The following is a 24859-nucleotide window of genomic DNA, read 5'->3' as shown; positions in this document are numbered from 1 at the left end:
CTCACATTTTCCACCACATCGATGACAGGCAGCTGGGTCGTGGAATGATTTTGAGCCATCATGCATGGTCATACTTTTGGCAACAGTAACACCTCAGGGATTTGGGATGTAAGCATCCACCCTTAAGTTACATTCTATGTAATCATATGGATGTACCAGCAGGCTCGATCAATCCCAGAAAATCTACAGGTAAATGTTAAACCACATCATAGATCGGGGTTGTCATCTTGCTTCTTTTAACTAGATCAAGTTAATGTAAACACATGATTGTCAGCCATTGACAGCTGTGAGGTGTGAGTAACCGTGATTTAGGTCAAGTTCTGCCACATCCAAGTTCGGGTGGAGAGGCATTTACTTTGATGTTATTATTGTTTACTGGGGGTAATTGCTATCTAACTAATAACTCTTAGACATGCTAAATGTATATTAGAATGTAAATTCATAAAGTTTGCTGTAGAAATATATTCGTTTTACATTTTAAAACCTTTTTCTATTACCCTTCACCCCTACAACATAAATGATGGCATGTTCGATTTCCAAGAAATGACCTCTCTCACAAATTTCCGAGAAACGACAGCCAGTCCACAGTGTTCAACAGTGTGCAACAGTTTGATAGAAATTAAAACATCTCTCTTTGGATTAAATTAGGAGTGTTATTTGTCAACTTCGTTTGAAAAACTATGTGTTTTGAACACTTATTATAAACTACTCACGACTTTGGTGTTTTGTAATCTTGACCTTCAGTAATATTTGTTACATATATGACTACCTGTGACCACTTTTCGGAATGTTCTAAGATTGCGGACCTGTGCACCTGTGTTATTACGCGTTGCAAGTGAGCGCCGTTTTCAAAGCGTTGTTGCCGTCATGGTAGAATGGAGATAAACCTACTCGCTAAAGCGCTCGGTTCAAAATTATAATAAAGAGGTATCTATTCTACAGTGGGACTACATCAAATTTCAAAACACAGTAGGTTTATCTCCTTAGTAGCCAGCTTTTAGTGATTCTTGACGTGATGGAAGACAAAAGGTAAATAGATATGTGTGTGTCTGTATATTTTGATTGTCTCTCTTAGAAGTGAAACGTTTAGCATCAGTAACTCCTTGTGAGTGTAACTCCGACACTATATCAGTCTCAGTTGGTTGGTTTGTTGTTTAACGCCGCACTCAGCAATATTCCAGCTATATGACGGCGGTCTGTAAATAATCGAGTCTGGACCAGACAATCCAGTGATTAATATCCTGAGCACCGATCCAAGCAATTGGGATACGATGACATGCATGCATGAACCAAGTCAGCGAGCCTGACCACCCGATCCCGTTAGTCGCCTTTTACGACAAGCATAGTCACCTGTTACGACAAGTATGGGTTGCTGAGGATATATTCTACTCCGGAATCTTCACGGGTCTATATAGAGACGTGCATGCACGTGTGTGTGTGGCTGCTTGTACTAGTCCGGACTGATGCCGATTTTATAGTGCCAGCACACTGAGATACCATGTCGCAGTTTTTAACATGAATACCCCACTCAGACACAGTATACTGCCGACCAGCCCTTCCGATCTCCGGGCGGACGCTCTACCACTAGACCACGGAGGCGGTCTTCATAGTACTGCCATTTCGTAGTACTGAATGCAAATATTCCACTATATGCTATATAGGCAGAGGGCACAGATTACCCTAAGGAGGATGTCCAAGAACAGCACGGGAGAAGAGTTGGTTAAATTGCCGAGAGTGTGCACGTGCAAGTGGGCAACTAAGTTAGTAAGCTGCGGCTGCCATAAGCTGCAGCTGCCATGCCATGGCAATATACATGTCAATGGCAATTAACAGCTGCCGCTTATGGTTCGGGGCGGTCGGGTAGCCTAGTGGTTAAAGCGTAGGCTCGTCACGCCGAAGACCCGGGTTCGGTGCCCTACATAGGTACTATGTGTGAAGGTCATTTTCCGGTGTTCCCTGTCGTGATATTGCGGGGTAAAGCCATACTCACTCGGTTGACTTGGTTGATGCATGTCATCGTATCTCAATCTCAAAATGCTCATGATGTCAATCACTGGATTGTCTGGTCCAGACTCGATTATTTACAGACCGGCGTCATATAGCTGGAATAGCGTCGTTAAACAACAAACAAAAAACAAAACTGGAAGGCCTAAAGTAGCATGTGACATGAATACGTCACAATTGAATTCCCTATTTACAACGGCTGCTTGTATCGACAAGACTTGTGGGTAGAAACCCTCATGATTATACATGCTGCAGAGCGTAAGAGAGTCAATCTCATTAAAATCAGTTCTCAGTTCTCGCTATCGCTAAACAAAGACTTGAGGACTCCTATTACGGGTGCCAAGAGAACTATCGTATCGGAGTCAAGGATCTGGTTTTAAGGTATTTTACACTCAAACAAGGAAGTGAATTCAATTTATATATAGCTCCACGTCACTTAATGATTTACAGGCGAATGCGGAACTTGGACTTGGACTTGGCATGGGAAGCTAGTTAGCGGTTTAAGAAATTGCATTTTGTCATTTGCGAGATTTTTTGGTTGAAAGAAGCAGGAACGTAAGTACAGAGGGTTATATATACATAGATGTGTGTCTCCTTCCTATATAGCATTAGTCATTGAAGAGTCGTGTCTCTGTGATCAGTTTGGACTGTTGACCTGTTTTACACTTTCGCCATCTTGGATCGAAAGGAGGCTTGGTGTGCATAGTGAGTTGCATCAGTTGATAAAAATGTAGGCGAATTCAATCACATGACTCAATTCTTCTTCTCTCAAAATATTTCTTATACAGCAAAACTGAATTTTGTTGATTGTTTTTTAGAAATAGAGAACGTTTTAAATTAGATAAAATGATGAGGTAGAAGAAGGTATTATTTCATCGGTCTAAAATTCAAGCAGTCTATTCTGATGCATTGGTTTAATGAGGGTAGTACAGTTCATTATATGAACGTCACACACGAATTTCTTTAAGGAGCAGGTGGGGGTGGCCGGGTAGCCTAGTGGTTAATGGGGCACTGATCTAACGCAATTCCCCGGACTGGTTGTTGCCTTCCTTATTGATTTTACCCCGTGAGTACCCGGATGATACGCAACGCAACTGAGCGTGACCAGAGACTGGGCTACAGTCTGCAAGGACAGCTAAATAAACTTGGAGGCTGGAGGCTATATTTTTTTTACGCATTTTTGCATAAACACTGATTGGTTAACTGTGATCCATAAAGATTTCGACAAAGGGCGCATGTTAATTAATTTCTTCAGCCTAAACAAACAGACAAAAAGGACGGCGGAGCTCATGGGATGTCGTCATTTGGAAATACCCCAGACGGTTATAGTTTAATAATAAAAAAAGTATCCATGCAGTGAAAGCATTTTCGGATTTCGGATTGCGTCGATGATACGATTACTACTCCTTTGTTGTCATCCACGTTTTCTGGTATAACCCTACACTTGTGTATTTGTCGTCATTCACTTGATGCTCAGTTAATGAATTTACAGGTACAGTTAGTGGTAGCACCACTTAGATTGACTGACAAAGGTTCCCATTTGGCATTTATTGTGTCTGGGGTAATTATTCAATCTAAATCCAGGTTTGAAGTGAGGTGAAATATGTGTAATGTAATATGCACGTGGCAGCCCAGCAAGAGGTCAGTTAATTTACTTTTTTTGTAAATCAACGGATTGTTCCTAGTCATCAAAGGATTAACGGAAAATACGTTGATTGATTAATCACTGTTATCTTGCACAGTGGATATGTCAAAAGTGAGTGTTTACATGTCTAGGTTTACTAAAACAAAGGGAATACACTCATGTCATGGCGTGAAGTGCCGATGTAAAAACAACATACTTTGTTCAAAGGGTTAACTGATAATACGTTGATTGGTTGGTCGTTGTTGGGTAAAAATCTCAAAACCGACAAATTTTCTGATTATCAACTTGCCAAAATATAAGTGTCCCTAATATAATTTTTCACTTGATATTAGAGAATATGATACTTGAGGAGTACTTTCTAGATCAATGCAGTGCATTGATGTGTTTAATTAATTAGAAAATAATTAATGAATTAGCCTAATCCCCAAGGACATTCAACTCTGTTACGGTTCACAAAATGGAAAGTAATTATGATAGCGCTAGGTTGCTTTGAAATATAAAATCATATTCAACAATTAACATTAAGTGCGAATACAATTCAGTGTTAATACAAATGGAAACTGGCTAAATAAAATGTATGATTGGACATTTGTCAGTGCTCCCTCAATATTTCAAAAGTTTGCCTAGACAACAAAGTCATTTACATGAAAGACGCTATCCAAAATAGAGTACACTGTCTGATAGAGCACTATCAATAGAAACAAATCCACATTTAGCGCAGGTCATAACATCTTGTTCATCAGAAACATCAGAGTAGCCTGAGTGACTATTTAAAACAAAAATTCTTATAACTGACTGTGGGAAAATTATTTGTCAGGTATAGGGTTAAAAAAAGAATTCTTGAAGAAAAACAAAGCTATGTACTGGGAATAACTTTCGAAATTGTGCAGAAAAACAACAGATTTCCACTCCATTACGCTGTACAGCATTACAGAGTTGAGTGTAACGGAGTTGAGAAACCTTACTATATATGGCTCATATCCCACCATGATTTGCTTTTTATGGAAATTAAAATACTCATTGCTAACATGGTCTTACAAACCAATATATCTTGGAAAAGTGAAGTAAATTAGAATGAGATATAGATCTATAGACAGTGCAACAGAGTTGAGGCTTAGAATACATACTGTACAGACATATCTTGATGTCATTGGCTTGAACATTGTACATAAATGTGGCATCTATCTATAACCAGCAGATGAACTTCATACACATGTTGCCAAATGAGGAAGGGTATGAGAGTTATCTCCCATAGCGCACTTATTTCTTTAGTATTGGTACGTTGTAACGCAAACTTTGTTACATTTTTATTATATTTAGATATAGTTTAGGTAATATTTTTTATTCTGGTCCAGCTGAGGGACAACCATGTTTTAAGTAAATCCAGAAAAATATTTGCTTTTAAACAAACAAATATTAACTTGAAAGTACATTGTTTTAGCATTTTACATTTGAAGAAAGGTAAGCTACCTATAAATAGTCTTGAAAAGGAAATCAAATATCTTAAAACACATTTCTGCAAACAAACTACTGATGTACAGGTCAAGTAGGAAATTGTTACGGTGTTGAGATTTTCACCCTTACATTATCAATCACTCAATGGATTTTTTAGGAACCGTTGACGTTATGAAAATAGTTGTCACGTGGGCTTTCTCAGCCGACCCTTGAGACTTGACCCCTATGTGAAACACCTGAAACAATCTAAGCGATCAGTTGAGAAACGAACACGGGTTATAATATCCCGAAACGATATATATCTTTTAAAATATTTGCTTGTTACAGAGACACGTGACATCGAATAAGTTTCTTTGTACAACTGCAGACGAGTGGGATATTGTTCCTTTGTGTGGATATTCACGGATACATTCCTCGAACAAGGAAGCTGCCTAAAATTATACACATAAATTTGGTAGGTTGTAATTATTGTATTTGCATTTTGTTTTCCTTCATTTGCTGTAGCATTGAACCGATTCGTTCTTGTTTCTCTACGTCTTGGTTGGAGAAATGGCCTGCGCCTGTCTACTCGTTTATATTAGACAGTAACTGTGTCTATTATTGCTCGTCATGTGTGAATTACGCGTACATAAGTTGACTCACTCCACACGGTTCAAGTCACATGGAGGGGCGGTCGGGTAGCCTAGTGGTTAAAGCGTTCGCTGGTCATGCCGAAGACCCGGGTTTGATTCCCCACATGGGTACAATGTGTGAAGCCCATTTCTGGTGTCCCCCGACGTGATACTGCTGGAATATTGCTAAAAGCGGCGTAAAACCATACTCACTCACTCACTCAAACTGTGTACCACTCTGGTGTGTCTATACCAACTAAGTACTAACTGAGTAAAAGTAATGCAGGTCCACATCATGATCTGTTATCTTTCAACGTTGACAAAATAACTGCTGTTCACAATCTCAGTAAATTCAACATATTTGAAGAAAGTTTTTAATTTCTTACATACATCTAGATTAGTCAATGGTCAAAGGTGTCTGTTTGATCATAACCCAGATGGCTTCAAACAACTCGCCTAATATTGAAGTTATTCGAACTCACACTAAAAACACTAAATAAATAGTTCGGGTGAGGACACATAATTATTTATCACACTATGCCAGTAGGAATTGTATTAAGTTTGTGCTCAGTTACTACTGCACTGAAATTTATTAAGTTGTGATATATATTTGCATTTGAAATTTGACATAGACTATTTTCAATGAAAAAAATGTGTTCTGTTGCATATATACGATAAATGTTTCTCTGATGATATTGGGATAAATTCTTGTCACTGTGACATCGCTCTGTATGTACTATCCAGCCCTTTATCCTGCGCACTCGACCACTTCCGCCTTATGCATAGAGCATCTGTCCGGTGAGCGGAAGGTTGGTGGTTCGATCCACGGCAGCGTCATACCTGAAGACGCAAACATGGTAATTGTTGTTACCCTGGCATTAAGGGGACTTAACGCAAAACAAGGACTGGTCGGCTCGGAGTCAGTATACTGTGTCGAGGAGGATCAATTAGAACAAAAAGGTACTGCGCCCTTTGAAATAAAATCCGGGATCAAATGAAACAAGCAAGACACAACTTTCTATCTTACGTTTGATTTATAACACATCACAAACATATAACAAATCTTGGCAATCAGAAATCACAACACATCGTACTTCATAGCAATAGCCAGTGATGTGAGACACACTGTCGGTGTATGCCATCAGAGATTAACATATTGCCTCTTGTCGATCTCGATGAAGCGACATTTTCTTTTAGGCGATCTCGCACCTTTTAGAGACCAGTGGAGAACTTCTTGATATGACGCCGTGTGACTTGAGTGACTTGAGTGAGTGAGTGAGTGAGTGAGTATGGTTTTACGCCGCTTTTAGCAATATTCCAGCAATATCACGGCGGGGGACACCAGAAATGGGCTTCACACATTGTACCCATGTCGGGAATCGAACCCGGGTCTTCGGCGTGACGAGCGAACGCTTTAACCACTAGGCTACCCGATCGCCCCTCCATGTGACTTGAACCGTGTGGAATGAGTCTTTATATGTACGCGTAATTCACACATGACGAGCAATAATAGACACAGTTACTGTCTAATATAAACGAGTAGACAGGCGCAGGCCATTTCTCACCGGTGCAATGATTGGAAAATAATTATTTAAATATTATTATAATTACCAGAAAGGGAACATAATGTGCGATCTGCAACTGTCCGTCTGTCATTTATCGCAAATATATGAAACTACATGATTATGAGGAGTTCGTATTTGAGCGTATCCTGTCCCACCGGTGGCACCAGTCACAAACACATGCAAAGGCAAGTCAAGTGTTCACCTGAAAAAACAGGGGAACATACGATACAGGGAATAGCTTCGCTCATCACATTTGTCACTAAAAAAATAAATTTAAAAAAGTACTCACGGAAATGAAAATAACTTTTTTCGATCTCAGATTTTAAATAACTGCAGTTAATATACAAAATATATAAATATTCAAACAACGCAATTAGTACTAATTGGGCCTTGGCACAAATACAGCGTATCAAAGGTTTTATGTCTTTTCACACGTAAAAGCGTGTAAAAATATGAACAAAACAGATTATTGTGAAACTGAGCATAACCAGGTGTTAGTAGATCAAGGTGAATGTCCATGACCTATGACACCTTGACGACAGGTGAAAACAGGTGCTTGAAACCCACGTGCATGTGATTTGTCAGTAGTTAGTGATTTGTGAGTGGCATTGTGGGATAGTGAATCATCGTCAAAATATCAGAACGTAAAAGTAACATATTCCCTTCTCAAACAACAACTTACATGTCATTATTATTATGTACATAAACATAGCTGTTATTATTATTGTTGTTTTGAGAACTTTTTTCCAGGCTAATTTGCATAATGCCTATAGCCTGTTTCTGCCATGTCAATTTGGACTTAGTTTTATTTTTGAATGTTGAAAGTGCCTACAAATTACCTCCTGTAAAGTACATTTTGTATTGAGCACTGAGATAAAACTAGTAAATCCAGACTAGTTCTTTTCCAGTTGTTTTGTTATTTCATATTTACATCTACGTAATGCTTTGTGTCGATTATTAAATCCAGCAAAACAGGTTTTTTTCATTTCCATGAGTACTTTAATGCTCAAATGTCCCCCACTTGTCTACCATAAAACGTTTTGAAAGTACTGAGGCCTTGAATGTTGTATCCTTGATATTCTGAACAAAAATCGTCTGAAGCGTACGTTCTTTGAAATCTTGGTAGTGAGTGAATGAGTATGGTTTTAGGCCGCTTTTAGCAATATTCCAGCAATATCACGGCTGGGGACACCAGAAATGGGCTTCACACATTGTACCCATGTCGGGAATCGAACCTGGGTCTTCGGCGTGGCGAGCGAACGCTTTAACCACTAGGCTACCCGACCGCCCCGAAATCTTGGTAGAAAGAGTATGCTCGATTGTACCTCAAATGTGAAATGTGCACACCAAAGGCTGGAGCTCCAAGAATATTGCTCGACATAAAGGGAAAGTTGACTATTGGCAAATTGACGTCATCTCGCTTGTCAAACAGTCTAAAATACTCTAAATATGAAACAGATGAGGCGGTATCACTGGTTTCCTTTATTTCTAGTTCAGGTGGGTAAATCAGTGGAGGTGAGGTGAATTGGGTTTAACTTCGCGTCCAAGATTATTGCACTTACATAGCGGCGTGTGCATGCACGTGTGTGTGTGTGTCGCTGCTTGTACTAGTCCAGACTGATGCCGATTAATAGTGCTAGCCCACTGAGATACCATGCCGCAGTTTAACATGAATACTCAGACACAGTATACTGACTCAGAGCCGACCAGTCCTTGTTTTATCCCCTTAATGCCGAGTGCCAGACAGGGTAACAACAAGTACCATCTTTTAACGTCTTTTGGTATGACGCGGCCGGGGATCGAACCCCGGACCTTCCGCTCTCCGGTCGGACGCTCTACCACAACACCACGGAGGCAGTCCTGTAAATCAGTGGAAGGGAATTGAACAATATCAGATCATCGCTATTCCTGGCAATTCCCTTGTTTTGACTTTGCCGATCCTGAATTCCGATTCATGTGCATACAGAAAAAGATCAGCAAGAAGGGGGGCACAATTGGTGCCCACCGGAAAGCCTCCTTCTTATCTAAGTGTCTTTCCTTAAAATTTACATGGATGTTATCAATTAGGAAGTCCAGAATTTCACATATTGTTTTCTGAGTAAACTTAAGATGGCATTTGCTTTCATTCTTTACAAATTGATCTGAACCCCTGACGATATATATGTAACTGTATCTATGGTCACCACGTTTTGTAACAGAAGCCCCATGAATCAAGAAATAAAGTTTTGCCTTAAGTTCGTCATGTGGGATAGTAGTGTACAGAGTTGGAAAATCTCGACTAAAAGCACAGTTCAGTCCATTGTACGATTCCGACTATATCATGAGCACGTGTTTATCAAATACAGTGCATGTAGTGATGATACCAGGTGTTCTCGAGAAGGTGGACGTATCCTGCCCCACCGCTGGCACGCGTTACAAACACATGCAAGGGCAAGTCAATTTTTCACCTGAGAAAAATGGTCCAAATTGGGATGTTCCGGACCAACAGAAGTGGTTCAAACACTGCTTGTGCTGTGAGTGAGTTAGTACCCATGCAACCCCATGAAGTGGTATGGCCTGGGATTTTGTTTTGGGGCTAGATCATTTTGTCAGTTTCTGGAGCAAAACCAGATATTCTATAAATAAAAGCTATGAGCCTAAATATTTTTTTAATGAAAAACACCTCGCAAGAATGTAATATTTGTGACAGACAATTTTTTCACCAATAACAATTTATTCTATGTCGCTAAAATCCCAGTAGACAGTTCCAGTGGGTCACAATGTGCCCCCTTTTCATACTTCGGATTTTCCAAATGGGTGCAATGTGTGGAGCCCATTTCTGTTATTGCTCAGTTATTGCTAAAAGCAGCGAAGAACCAAATTTACTCAATCATGTTTAAATCGAATCGCCCTCTAAGCATGTCTGCACTGCATGAATTAATCATTTCTTTCTTGCTTCTTCCTGACAAGGAACATCAAACATGAGCGTATGGACAGACTGGCTGGACTACATCCCAGTTGTGGGGACAGTCAAGAACACGGTTGAGGCTGTATCAGCCGTCTGCCATGGCGACTATGCCCTTGCAAAGGAGAAGGGAGCGGACGCAGCTCTGGGTCTTGTGCTGGATGTTCTCACAGCTGGAACACAACATGCCGCGGGTACTGCGTACCTTACAGTTGTTGAAAATATTGTGTTCAGGGGCACTACAGCAAAAGAAGCCATGAATGCCATTAAAGGAGCTGGCGCAAAATCGGGGAAAGGAGCTGGCGCAAAATCGGGGAAAGGAGCTGGCGCAAAAGCGGCTGATGCTACTCAAGTTCCGATCCAAGAAATGACCAAGAAATCCAGCAGACCCAAAGACCCAAAGACCAGCAAGGGTGAGAAGAAAGGGCCATCTGAACGTGGAGAACACGTCATCAATAACAACGTCCTAAAGGTTTTTAAGACAATCATAGACCGATTTGCTGCTCGGATTGAAAGCACGGCAGATCAACTGCTTGAAAATAAAAATGACACAGCAGCTTATCGAGCATATCACACGCCCCTTCCTGAAGCCACAATCCAGTCAATCAGGTACGAGATGGTTGCACACATTCCGGAAGAGGAGCCATATATTGATGCCAACGCAACTGTCTATGGAACTGCCATCGGTGAGATTTGTGACATGGTGGTCACTTATATGTACGACTATTCTAGCAACAACTCCTACAGTGGTCCTGCCGTCGATAAGAGCATCACCGAACTGATTCGTTTAATGAACAACAGTCAGTTGTATGTGGACGAGTACGCCAAACAGTACTGGCTTCGGCATGGCGGGGACGAGGCCAAGTTTCAGGACAGCAGACAACAAGTAGTGAAGATGTTCAGGCGTCTGTGTGCACCTACAAGCGGGGAAAACGAGGCAAAGCAGTGGGTGCGTGATCTGACTGGCCATTGGTAGATGTGTGACATTGGATGCGAATACAAGATACTGCAACACTGGACGCCATATGAACACACTGCAACACACGTAACTACACTGACATTGGATGCCAGCACAAGATACTGCAACACACGTAACTACACTGACATTGGATGTCAGCACAAGATACTGCAACACACGTAACTACACTGACATTGGATGCCACGACAAGATACTGTAACACAATTAGCTACACTGACATTGGATGCCAAGACAAGAGACTGTAACACAATTAGCTATACTTACATTGGATGCCAAGACAAGAGACTGTAACACAATTAGCTACACTTACATTGGATGCCAAGACAAGATACTGTAACACAATTAGCTATACTTACATTGGATGCCAAGACAAGATACTGCAACACACGTAACTACACTGACATTGGATGCCAAGAAGATACTGTAACACAATTAGCTATACTTACATTGGATGCCAAGACAAGATACTGTAACACAATTAGCTATACTTACATTGGATGCCAAGACAAGATACTGTAACACCATTAGCTATACTTACATTGGATGCCAAGACAAGATATTGTAACACCATTAGCTATACTTACATTGGATGCCAAGACAAGATACTGTAACACAATTAGCTATACTGACACTGGATGCCAAGACAAGATACTGAAACACAATTAGCTATACTGACATTGGATGCCAGCACAAGATACTGTAACACCATTAGCTATACTTACATTGGATGCCAAGACAAGATACTGTAACACAATTAGCTATACTGACACTGGATGCCAAGACAAGATATTGTAACACAATTAGCTATACTGACACTGGATGCCAAGACAAGATACAGTAACACAATTAGCTGTACTGACATTGGATGCCAAGACAAGATATTGTAAGACAATTAGCTATACTTACATTGGATGCCAAGACAAGATACTGCAACACAATTAGCTATACTGACATTGGATGCCAAGACAAGATATTGTAACACAATTAGCTATACTGACACTGGATGCCAAGACTAGATACTGTAACACAATTAGCTATACTGACACTGGATGCCAAGACAAGATATTGTAACACAATTAGCTATACTGACACTGGATGCCAAGACAAGATACAGTAACACAATTAGCTGTACTGACATTGGATGCCAAGACAAGATATTGTAAGACAATTAGCTATACTTACATTGGATGCCAAGACAAGATACTGCAACACAATTAGCTATACTGACACTGGATGCCAAGACTAGATACTGTAACACAATTAGCTATACTGACACTGGATGCCAAGACTAGATACTGTAACACAATTAGCTATACTGACACTGGATGCCAAGACAAGATATTGTAACACAATTAGCTATACTTACATTGGATGCCAAGACTAGATACTGTAACACAATTAGCTTTTCTGACACTGGATGCCAAGACAAGATATTGTAACACAATTAGCTATACTTACACTGGATGCCAAGACAAGATACTGTAACAAAATTAGCTATGCTTACATTGGATGCCAAAACAAGATACTGTAACACAATTAGCTATACTTACATTGGATGCCAAGACAAGATACTGCAACACACGTAACTACACTTACATTGGATGCCACAACAAGATACTGTAACACAATTAGCTATATTGACATTGGATGCCCAGACAAGATATTGTAACACAATTAGCTATACTTACATTGGATGCCAAGACTAGATACTGTAAACAATTAGCTATACTGACACTGGATACCAAGACAAGATATTGTAACACAATTAGCTATACATACATTGGATGCCAAGACTAGATACTGTAACAAAATAAGCTATAATGACCCTGGATGCCAAGACAAGATATTGTAACACAATTAGCTATACTGACATTTGATGCCAAGACTAGATACTGTAACAAAATAAGCTATAATGACACTGGATGCCAAGACAAGATATTGTAACACAATTAGCTATACTGACATTTGATGCCAAGACAAGATAATGTAACACAATTAATCATAATGACATGGATGCCAATCATAAACTGACAGACGTGATGTTTCGACAAGAACGTGTAGGCTCGGAAACACTCCCTATCACATGATATTGAATATTGGCCCCTTCATTGCTGTAACCAGGAACTACAATCTCTCATAACATACAGGCCTAGTGGTTAAAGTGGTCGGTCGTCACGCCGAAGACCGGGGTTCGATTCCCGACATGGGTACAATGTGTGAAGCCCATTTCTCGTGTCCCCCGCCGTGATATTGCTGGAATATTGCTAAAAGCGGCGTAAAACCATACTCACTCACACTCACTCATAAAATACATAAAGGCACTCTGTTTAGAAATAATATTCAGTTGCAATAGTATGTGCTAACGTGAGTAAAAAAGATTGGAATGTAAATGTATATGTTTGTCTTCAGCTCATCCAAGAGAGTAGTATGTGAGGGCACTGGCTTTAATGCTGCTTTGAACAGCTGACCTGGGGTAGAATAGGTCTTCAGCAACCCATGCTTGCCGTATAAGGCGACTATGCTTATCATAAGAGGTGACTAGCAGGATCGTGTGGTCAGGCTCGCTGACTTGGTTGATGCATGTCATCGTATCCTAGTTGCGTGGATCGATGCTCATGATGTCAATTACTGGATTGTCTGGTCCAGACTCGATTATTTACAGACCGTCATCATGTAGCTGGTATACTGCTGAGTGCGGTGTTAAACAAACAAACAAAATTTGAACAGCTGTTCAATTTGATCACACTGACCACCCTCGTCCCCAGTAATACACAAAACACATCCAATTTTAGATTCAAATAATAAGTGGGTGAGTGATTGGGTGAATATTATTTAACACCATAGTCAGGAATATTCCAGCTATACGACAGCAGCTAGGAAAAAATCGTGAGTGGACCATACAAACCAGTGATTGATATTATGAGCATTAATCCAGAGGTAAAAACTAACAAGTTTAGTCGACTAGTCCGAATAATGATAACATATAGCAAAACTCTGTAAAAAAGGCAATTTTCCACTAGTCCTTATGATACCTTAACCATTGGGCAGTTTGGCAAGGACTACAGGACTGGTGCCAAATTCTAACATAGATTAATCAATGCAATTGGGATACAATGACATTGTCATGTGTTGATTCCCAAACTGAAATGCAAAGGAAGACCCAGAAATCGGTGTGTATAGACCTAAATTGTGAAATCAGTATATAAGCACACAAGATCAAGAAACTATCAACAAATTATATTGAAATATACAGGATTTGGATTACAATCATAAATGGCAATACAATGGGTCAAATATGTGACAGCATCAGTAAATCAATGCAGTATGAATGTCCAGAATTTGTCCCAGTTGAGTGTTTTGAATGAGACACCTGCTCCGTTCTTGAATCCAAAAAAAACAGTGTTGGAAGCAGGCAGAAAAGCTGGTGTTTTCCAAAAGGCCTGTTTGTGCTGGTCATGTAGAAGGAAGGCCCACCAAGTAACACCCCTATATAGGAACAGCCAGCTTGTTAGTCGCCTCTTATGACAAGGATGGATTGCTGAAGACCAATTCTAATGTTCACAGGGGTAATACCGGCCCAATATAGTATATGGGTCATTTTAAAAAAAAGTGAGAATTTTAGTCCGAGTTGAATAACAATGAAAATATTTATTTTAAATATGTTAAAACACAAGTGTTTTTCTTAGAACATACCATGGTGTCTGAAAGTTAAATTTCAGTATTTCTTATTAGGTATTTTATTTTAATTAAAACTGCTTAATTGCGCTTAAATTGAGCTGAAGGGTGTGTCCGTAACCCTATGTTTGCACATCAACATTGTTTAATGTTGCTAAAAATAAAAAATATTATGTAAATAATGTTTATATATTGTACATTACCTTTCTAACTCATGGAATATAATTATTTTTTAAAGATACACACTTTTATTTATATTGGTTTTTCGTAAGAAACACTTGTACATAAAAAAGTGTCTGTCCTGTTACCAGGATGGATCAAAACTGAAAAATAAATAATCCTTCAAGATTCCCATAATTCAAAATAACAGAAATACCGCTTACTTCCTGTACTATCATGGCAGCAGTGTCCTTCAAGTGAGAGAAGACCTTGGATAATTCTGCTTGACAGGGAAGTTTATTCCTATCATGAAAACCCTTTTCTTATGTCTGTGCTGTTACTGCTCATTTTTGCAAAAACAAATATTTTTTTCTAAAACCATTTTTTCAGAATATTAGAAAATATGAACTGTTCACAATGCCATGTGGTCTCAACATTTCAAGGGAGGTCTCATTAAAAAAAACTGTAATTAGTGTCAATTTGTCTATGCTGTTACTGTCTGTGCTGTTACCTTCAAACATGTAACAGGACAGACACTGGTGGTAACAGTACAGACATTCCGTGGTAACAGCACAGACTTATCATCATCTTAAACTGTCTTTCCTTGTTTAACCAATCAATAATATAATTACCATTATAACTCAAATAATTCCTTTTGAAATAACACAGACATTCAAGAGGCTATAGTTGTACAAATCTTCCAAGCTGAAGAAAAACAAGTTGCTCACGACTTAAAAGTAACAGCAGAGACAAATATTGGTAACAGCACAGACATTTGGTCAGCTTTATCTAACTATTCTTGTCCAATCACTCAATATTCAAATTTTATGAAACATTAAGACATGTTTTCAAATTTGTCACAGTTTAGAAGAAAACATATACATAAAAAATAGACTACTTTGTTGAAGATAGTTATCTGATGAAAAAGTAACAGCACAGACATTCCATGGTAACAGCACAGACTTATCATCACCTTAATTGTCTTTCCTAGTAAGACTCGTATAACCAATCAATAATATAATTACCATATTAACACAAATAATTCCTTTGAAATAACACAGGCATTCAAGAGGCTATGGCTGTACAAATCTTCCAAGCTAAATAAAAAAGAAATGGTTAAGACTTAAAAGTAACAGCACAGACATTTGGTCATCTTTATCTAACTTTTCTTATCCAATCACTAAATATTCTTATTTGTTATGAAACATTAAGAGATATGTTTTCAAATTTATGCAGTTTAGAAGAAAACATATATACATAAAAAAATAGACTACTTTGTTGAAGATAGTTAATATCTGATGAAAAAACAACAGAAGGGTGGAGAAGACAGGTGGTGAGGGGGAAAAGGGTGAGGTTGTGAAAAGTGTGGAGAGGGCAGGTGGTGTGGTGGAGAAGGGTGAGGTTGAGAAAAGTGTGGAGAAGACAGGTGGTGTGGTGGAGAAGGGTGAGGTTGAGAAAAGTGTGGAGAAGACAGGTGGTGATGGGGAAAAGGGTGAGGTTGTGAAAAGTGTGGAGAGGGCAGGTGGTGTGGTGGAGAAGGGTGAGGTTGAGAAAAGTGTGGAGAAGACAGGTGGTGTGGTGGAGAAGGGTGAGGTTGTGAAAAGTGTGGAGAGGACAGGTGGTGTGGTGGAGAAGGGTGAGGTTGAGAAAAGTGTGGAGAAGACAGGTGGTGTGGCGGAGAAGGGTGAGGTTGAGAAAAGTGTGGAGAAGACAGGTGGTGTGGTGGAGAAGGGTGAGGTTGAGAAAAGTGTGGAGAAGACAGGTGGTGTGGTGGAGAAGGGTGAGGTTGAGAAAAGTGTGGAGAAGACAGGTGGTGTGGTGGAGAAGGGTGAGGTTGTGAAAAGTGTGGAGAGGGCAGGTGGTGTGGTGGAGAAGGGTGAGGTTGTGAAAAGTGTGGAGAGGGCAGGTGGTGTGGTGGAGAAGGGTGAGGTTGAGAAAAGTGAGAGTGACATTTTACTATCCGTTCCAGATGATACAGAAGAGTGTCTTGGAAAATGTGTTGTTGTGTTATATGATGGTTTTCCATATCCTGGATACATAGATGTTTCTGCCTATGATATATATGTGCAATGCATGCACAAGCCTGGCAAAAAATGGGATCAAAAATGATTCTTCTGGCCAAGACTCCTGCTGGACAAATGCTCGTACAAGCATGAGGACATTATCACAATCATTCCTGAACGAAAGAAGATTGAAGGCACTGCTTCCCACTTCAGTGTTGAAAATATTTACTGGGAAGCTATTGCAGATATGATAAAACAGAAACAATAAACAACCTGTGGTTTCTGGGTGAATGAAAGGCATCATTTAATTCTGGCACTAATCAAATAATCATAGATACAAGTGAATTGTACTTTTAAGGAAACTATAATTCACCCATTGAGACTGTTTATTTGAGTATTTGCTAATACATTTGCAAAAGAATACAGCTTCAACAGGAAATCTTCTGACAAGTTTTTTTCTCCAGATTATGTTGATGTTTGACATGGATAAATTCGGTTATTATGTTGTTGCTTCAAGACAAAAACTGTCACATGACTATTTAGTGTAAGTTTAAATCAATTTAAATTCTTTGTTATTCTAGGGATTAACCCAAAATGCAAAAGTGATTGTCTTTGGCATTACTTCCGTCTGTGCTGTTACCTACCAGTATCCTACATTCAGATTACATAGAAGAACATTCAGTTAATAACATCCATATGATCAGATACTGTTAATTAAGCAAAACATTTCTTATTTGTCAGAGTTCAAAACTTTGAACTTCTGAACAGGATAGTTGACTGCAAACATAAGTTTGTCCGTCCTGTTACTTTCAATTGTCCGTCCTGTTACCGACCGATTTCTATAGTTCAGATTACATACAAGAATATTCAGTTAATTACACCTTATATGTTCAGGTGTAATCAACTGCACATACTTTTTTCGTATTTGTCAGATATTTCAAAATCCTGAAACTCCTGAACGTTATAGTTATCTGCAATCAAAGCCGATTGTCTGTCCTGTTACTTTCAATTGTCCGTCCTGTTACTACATTGTCTGTCCTGTTACCAGCACTTAAAATAGAAATATACTGATTATTTTTTTATTTTTTTCAGAAGAACATATTTGAATTCAAACATATATCATCTAATGAAGTATATGTGTCAAATATATGATGCAATAATCAGGGTATGTTTGTCATATTGGATTTGAATGAATTCAAATGTTTTCATTTGACTCAAATGCTGGACAAATCTGTCCATAAAATAATGTTTCCAATCTCTTTTTAATTGTACTCATTGAAATATTAAACAATACATTTAAAAACAAGAACTGACATGATTTGTGTTGAACTTTGAAAAATATTGTTACAGAAAATATAATTGTTAACATGGTAACAGGAGAGACATATTTTTCCTATTCAGTGTTAATTAATTATCATAATTAGGTCATCATTGATTATTAAGGTGTCATTTTGCTTAACATTATTATTCAGAAGTTACTTTGTGTACTGAGTCAATAAAAAAGGAATTTTACAAAAGACAATTTTGATGTTTTTGCTTAGTTGAAATTCTGACATTTTTGGAGAATGACCCATATACATGTATGTGGTAATGTGCAAAAACTGGTATCTTGTACCAGCCCAGATTGGTGTGGTGACATTACTTCTTAAAAGAAATTGTTGTTTAATGCCGCACTCAGCAATATTCAAGCTACATGACGGTGGTGTGTAAATAAATAGTTGAATCTGGACCAGACAATCCCATCAATGACATCACGAGTGGTGATCCACGCATTGGAGATATGATATGATATGAGAGAGAGAGAGAGAGAGAGAGAGAGCCAGAGAGAGAGAGAGAGAGAGCCAGAGAGAAAACTAGAACTAAACAATTTGTTCACGGGCTTTACCAAAAAAACACTACAAAAATCCCAGCAACTCTCCCCACCCGCACCCTACAAAGAATACTAAATGGTGGGGGTCCCTAAACAGCAGCTTGTAAAGAGTCCAGGTTATGGTGCTTTAGTATATGTTTTTTCCTGTTTGACGTATCCCTGAATCTAAGATCACAGTGTGGGCACGGATAGGGTTTATCTCCTGTGTGACATCGGACATGACGACACAAGCTGTGCCGTGTCCGGAATGTTTTGGGGCACATCTGACACAAATAAGGCCTGTCTCCAGTGTGTATACTAAAATGGCTGTTTAGTTCCGTCTGCTTTGGAAAGACCCTCTTACACACGCTGCAGGAGAACACATTGAGGCCTGTATGCAGTTTCATATGCGAGCGAAGAGTGGAGTTGTCTCGGTACTTCCTTTTACATATCCCACAGCAGAAGGGCCTCAGGCCTGTGTGGGAACGCATGTGGACATCGTAGGTCGAAGGCTTGTAGAAGTCCTTCTCACAGATGTTGCACCTTATAGCTCGATCCTTGGTGTGAGTTCGGACATGGTACTTCAAGGTGCTTTCCGTTTTCATTTTCTTGCCACAATAACCACACTCGTAAATGACACTATATGTTTTTTGCTGCTCTGGATGTCCATGTCCATGTTCACAGCCAACAGCACTTTGTCCCGAGTCCAGTTCTAGTTCCTTCTGTGGAGGTTTTAGTCCTTGTCCAATACTACTTACAGGAATAACAGGTGATTCTTTCATAAGATTAACATGTCTTTTCTGGTCTTCCACAAAATTCTGAGAAGTTGTATCCGTGTCACCCTTCTTTGTTCTCAGGACAACTGAAACCTGACTGCATGTCACATTCCCTGATCTAAGAGCAGCATCCTTGATATCAACAGGAACAACAGCCTGTGGAGTGTCATGTGTTGAACCAGTTCCACAACAACCTGCACGACCAAGAGGAACAACGGCCTGTGGAGTGTCATGTGTTGAACCATCTCCACAACGACCTGCACGACCAACAGGAACAACAGCGTGTGGAGTGTCATGTGTTGAACCAGCTCCACAACGACCTGCACGACCAACAGGAACAACAGCCTGTGGAGTGTCATGTGTTGAACCAGCTCCACAACGACCTGCACGACCAACAGGAACAACAGCCTGTGGAGGGTCATGTGTTGAACCAGCTCCACAACGACCTGCACGACCAACAGGAACAACAGCCTGTGGAGTGTCATGTGTTGAACCAGCTCCACAACGACCTGCACGACCAACAGGAACAACAGCCTGTGGAGTGTCATGTGTTGAACCAGCTCCACAACGACCTGCACGACCAACAGGAACAACAGCCTGTGGAGTGTCATGTGTTGAACCAGCTCCACAACGACCTGCACGACCAAGAGGAACAACAGCCTGTGGAGTGTCATGTGTTGAACCAGCTCCACAATGACCTGCACGACCAAGAGGAACAACAGCCTGTGGAGTGTCATGTGTCTTTTTGTCTGCATTTATAACACAAGGAAACATTACTTTATGTTCGGCATCAGCTTTGTTTGGCGTGGCTGATCTGGCTTTCCATCCAGGAGAACATTTTCCTGACTCCAGAGTATGAGCGGCTTTGATCTTCTTAAAATCACAGACAGCAAGCTTAGATTGCCCGGAGCTAACCCTGTTCTCAGACATATGACAGACAAGGAACTTGGATGTGTCCTTGTCAGTCCTGTTAATACTTTTAGTATGAGAACCAGTTTCTCCAGACTCTAGGGACAGAACCACATTACCATCTTCAGATTCTTGAGACATCAGAACATCCTCACCATCCGGTTCTCGGGGTATCAGCATACCATTGTCAGTTCTTACAACAACAGGGCTCTTGGAGATCTTGTCTTCGCAATGCACTGACAACACCAAACATGTTTCCCCAATCCTCACATAAACTGTTTCCGTCCTGTCTTTTTCATTGAACATCGGAATATGCTTAGAGTCAGTTGCATCATCTGTAGGAGAAGTCGCCTCTCTTTCCTCTTTCTCAAAGATGTCTTTCTTGGAGTAAGTCAAATCTGAACAGGGTTTAAATGAAACCTTTTTCCCTGATGATACAAGCGCTTTCACACCAGAGTCTTTCGGGGTACTTGTCTGTTCAAGTTGGTGAACATTTTCAGTAACACTTGAATCTCCTTCGTTTGTTTTCTCTGAGCCTTTCTCATCTACAGATGAATGAGTGACAGGATTATCCACAATTGAAACTCGGGACTTCCTGCTTCGGAATTTTTTTAGAGTCTGATCAGAGTGTTTATGATACAGCTTAACGTGCCTGTTCAGGTTGCATTTGTCAGCATACGCTGCCTTACACTGCGAACATATAAACGGTTTGTCACCAGAGTGTAGTTTCCTGTGCTGGACAAGATGTGTGTTTCTCTTAAATGCTTTCTTGCACAGGTCACATTTGAATGGTCGTTCATTTGTATGGGTACGCAGATGTGTCATCAACTCAGACATTTTCCGGCAGAGCATATTACAGAACCGACAATGAAATTCTTTAACTGTTCTTTGATGCTGGAGATGGCATTTCAACTTCAAGATGTTTGAGAAGAATGTTTCACAACAATCACATTTTAGGGATCCGTGTTCCTTTTTTATTGATTTTTTATTGTGTATTGCAGTGAGGGTTTCCTGTGATTTGCCTGGCTTTATCGTTGTCATTTTGGTTTGAGTTCGTTCATCCTTGCTTCCATGAGAAAGCACATGATCATAGCACATTTGCTCTGTGGAGAAATTCTCAAAACACACCCCACATCGGTAGATGTTCTCTGTTTGTTCGTTGTGATACCCTTTCTGTTCAGACATCTTCACATCAGAATGCCTGCTCCTCATACCATCTCGAATCTCTGCAAAACAATGTATAAAGTGTTAATGTTATATATAAGATAAATCGCAAAGAACAATGAAGAACGAAGCATGGTTTATTTCACAATAAAACATTGTTCTATCATGACATCATTTCTGGAGATTCGAACTTGCGCTTGCAACTTGATGCCGTCATATATTGGACGACATTATTTTTGAGAGGGAAGTGTCTGGTAAGTTGTTCCCCATAGATGTAGCTGCGCTACGCAGATAAACACAGTGGCCGAACGATCACATCTATGTGTAGGAGAGACAGGACAATTGGTATTGGGAGAAAAGGTACAGATGATCGGTGTGAAAATTGTGAGAATATGCGGGAAAGCCCAAATTCAAACCCGCAGTTCATAACTTGGACTTGTCCGACATTGCCACGGTCGGATTCTATTCAGGGAGTCGCTATTACTAAAGTAAGGGTAAATATTTTCAATATTTTTACTAATATCTTTAACGACGCAGTACGTAGTTTTGGTATCTCGTAAATCAAATAAATGACTGCTTGTTGTTTATCGTAAACAACTCCCACTCGTCATTTATTTCTTAAGTACATGATCAGTATTCTTAAACAAATACTATTAAACATAACTCATAATTAGGTACAACCAAGAGATCTAAAGGTTAAAACCTAGTACTTCAAAATTGTTTGAATTGGTCATAATTGATAAGTTGTACATAGTCTTACACGGGCTGCACACGACCCTTTTTCAGGAGCTCCATGTGCCAAGCTGTGTTGAGCTATCATTTGCCTAATTCCTGATTAGTATGTTGTGCTTTGAGCATACGATAGGGTGTGGATTATTATTATTATTATTATTATTATTACAGATTAACATAAAAATGCAGCAAAGAGGGTTTGGGTGATCCTGGCAACAGTCAGGCTGGTTAGGCTCATCATCAGCTCCGGGCCCTTGCCCCCTCTACACGCAGCCCAGACAGTGAATGGGACTTCTCCCAGGAAGCTCTGCCTCTTCAAACCCACCCAGAACTTTTCGGAGAAGGTGAAGACTCCCTAACACTGCAGCCTTCTGCATTACCCAGATTGTCAGAAGTGCTGTATTCCTTGGTAGCAAACCCGGGTACTCTCCCAATGTCAGTCAACAGATTGGGAGGTATAAAATCTATCATTTCCATGACGCCCTCTACATATTCTGGGTTGTACCATGGATGGACATCTGCAAGCATTATGAAGACGGTAATAAAATGATCGAGCCACTCCACCATGTCGCTTAAGACACTGTGTTTGTGCCAAAGCTGGGCATCCACTGACAATGTGTTGGGCAGTCTCATTAAATTCATTACATAATCTACAATTCATATTTACATTTTGATACAAAATCACACATTGACAGTTTTGAGTGGGAAGTGACTGGTCCTGAGCCACAAACAGAAAGCCTTCTGTTTCACTTTTCAGGCCAGCCACTCTTCATCCAAACGAAGGACTCCACAGGGTTGCTGACCTTCTCAACACACTGCACATAAACTCGATGCAGTGGTCGTTCAGATAGCCTCTCCTTGAAAAAATGAGTCTGGCCCAATTTGATATGGCACTTCGCTTGGTTGACACTCAGTACCGTCCAGCAGTACAGAACCATCAACAAAATCAACACTGACATTGAGATTATGTCCCACATCCTTGGCTCGTTTTAGAAAACTGTTGAACGCCTTGTTTCCATCATGAGTCTTGACATGCTTCCCCTTACGACAAGCAAAGTTGCTTTTTACGGCAAGCATGGGTTGCCGAAGACTTGTTCTACCCTTGGATCTTCATGGGTCATGGGAGCTAGGCTCATTAGCAGGCCCTTCCTTGCTTCTGCAACATAAGTGAGTGAGTGAGTTGGGTTTAATGCCGCTTATAACAGTATTCCAGTTATATCAAGGCGTGTAAGCTTCATGTTGGAGGAAAACCCGAAGTGATGCAGGTCTCAGACGTTTACCACTTCGATGAAACCAACGAGCACTGGTATAGTGCTGAAAAACCTAGAAACATAATCAGGGCGAACCGTGATTCAAACCCACAATCATAGGTTTCTGGCGTGCCCAAGGGACGCAACTCTGCACAGCGAATCGCGGCACCTAAGACGACTGGGCCACCCGTGCCCCCGCTTCTGCAACATGATTGGCTCCATGAAGCGAAGGCATATATATTGTACTCTAGGCTTTGATAAACACTGGCTATTAATCCAATCAAGCTGACAATTAGTATTTTTTTACTCATCCCAAAGATAAATCCACAAGTTCTTCAATTTGCCCCTGATAAACATGATAAAAACATGGCCGAAGCCGGTAGCTCGAATGACTTGTTGTTGAACCAATTCATCTACAGAGAACTAGATCTATCACCTTTTTTTTTTAAATCACAATATTCATACAACTACATTTTGAGAAAAAGAGAAGATTTTAAGGCAGTAGATTTGAAATGGAAGTCTCATCCTTTCACTAAATTCATGATTTATGCTTCTGTCTGTGCTCATGAATTCATTGTTGAACACAAATATATTTAAATTATTTTATATTTCATAGCCCATTGTATCGCCGTATGTGCTACGGCCGAAGTAGAAACTGGGGTCTGACGAGGAAGCTAATCAATCCATGCCAATGGTCACATACTATGTGACACAGGTCATAAAACACAATTATATTTTTATTTGAGTACAGCTACGAATTACTGTGTCTTATGATTCAGAGTTGCAACGATCAATTGGGGTAATTATACGCTAGGCTCTAGTTTTGCATACAATGTCTCAATAACAACCAGCTGATAATACGCACAGTGTTTTGGCAACCGTTTTCACAAGCTGGGCTTTCACAGGCTGGCGAAGTTACGTCCCTTTCTGTGTATTGTTAAAATCCGTACGGTGGTATTCGATAGATGTAAAAATTCGGAAAGCGCCGAAGTAAATGAATAAATGTATATTTCAATGGCGCCTCAGTTGTAATATATGGTTGCGAATATGTGCGAAAAATGCTTTGACCAATGTGTTAAAGAACAATTAATGTCACCGCAAATGGCTTCAAGCTCACGGTTATACGCTCATGGATATTT

The 24859-nt window shown here is 40.0% G+C and overlaps 2 protein-coding genes across 11 annotated transcripts; one reads left to right on the top strand and one right to left on the bottom strand.

Annotated features, from left to right (window-relative positions):
• Positions 1–2407: 2407 nt before the first annotated feature.
• On the top strand, positions 2408–11343 carry LOC124153027. Of its 6 annotated transcripts, none has more exons than XM_048401280.1 (3): positions 2428–2559; positions 9024–9028; positions 10230–11343. In XM_048401280.1, exon 3 carries the CDS (start codon positions 10241–10243, stop codon positions 11198–11200), a length of 960 nt encoding a protein of 319 aa, XP_048257237.1. In that variant the 5' UTR covers positions 2428–2559; positions 9024–9028; positions 10230–10240; the 3' UTR covers positions 11201–11343. The 6 variants fall into 6 exon arrangements, 5 of the variants coding, with proteins under 5 accessions (XP_048257237.1, XP_048257235.1, XP_046382091.2 ...); XM_048401279.1 differs by lacking the exon at positions 2428–2559 and adding an exon at positions 5519–5558; XR_007222615.1 differs by lacking the exons at positions 9024–9028; positions 10230–11343 and adding an exon at positions 5432–5488 and having other exon boundaries at positions 2408–2559.
• Positions 11344–18906: 7563 nt separating this feature from the next.
• LOC124153026 (zinc finger protein 227-like) lies at positions 18907–24847 on the bottom strand. Of its 5 annotated transcripts, none has more exons than XM_046526131.2 (2): positions 24586–24807; positions 18907–21800 (listed from the first exon to the last, which is right to left on the bottom strand). In XM_046526131.2, exon 2 carries the CDS (start codon positions 21784–21786, stop codon positions 19000–19002), a length of 2787 nt encoding a protein of 928 aa, XP_046382087.2. In that variant the 5' UTR covers positions 21787–21800; positions 24586–24807; the 3' UTR covers positions 18907–18999. The 5 variants fall into 5 exon arrangements, 4 of the variants coding, with proteins under 4 accessions (XP_046382087.2, XP_046382089.2, XP_046382088.2 ...); XM_046526133.2 differs by lacking the exon at positions 24586–24807 and adding an exon at positions 23428–23480; XM_046526132.2 differs by lacking the exon at positions 24586–24807 and adding an exon at positions 23138–23383.
• Between the last annotated feature and the right edge of the window lie 12 nt (positions 24848–24859).

Source organism: Haliotis rufescens, unplaced genomic scaffold (genome assembly GCF_023055435.1).
Source record: "Haliotis rufescens isolate VD_foot unplaced genomic scaffold, xgHalRufe1.0.p SCAF_21, whole genome shotgun sequence".
In the NCBI taxonomy this organism is placed as follows: domain Eukaryota; kingdom Metazoa; phylum Mollusca; class Gastropoda; order Lepetellida; family Haliotidae; genus Haliotis; species Haliotis rufescens.
The sequence above is the reverse complement of the archived record's forward strand: the minus strand, read 5'-3'. Positions and strand labels throughout refer to the sequence as shown.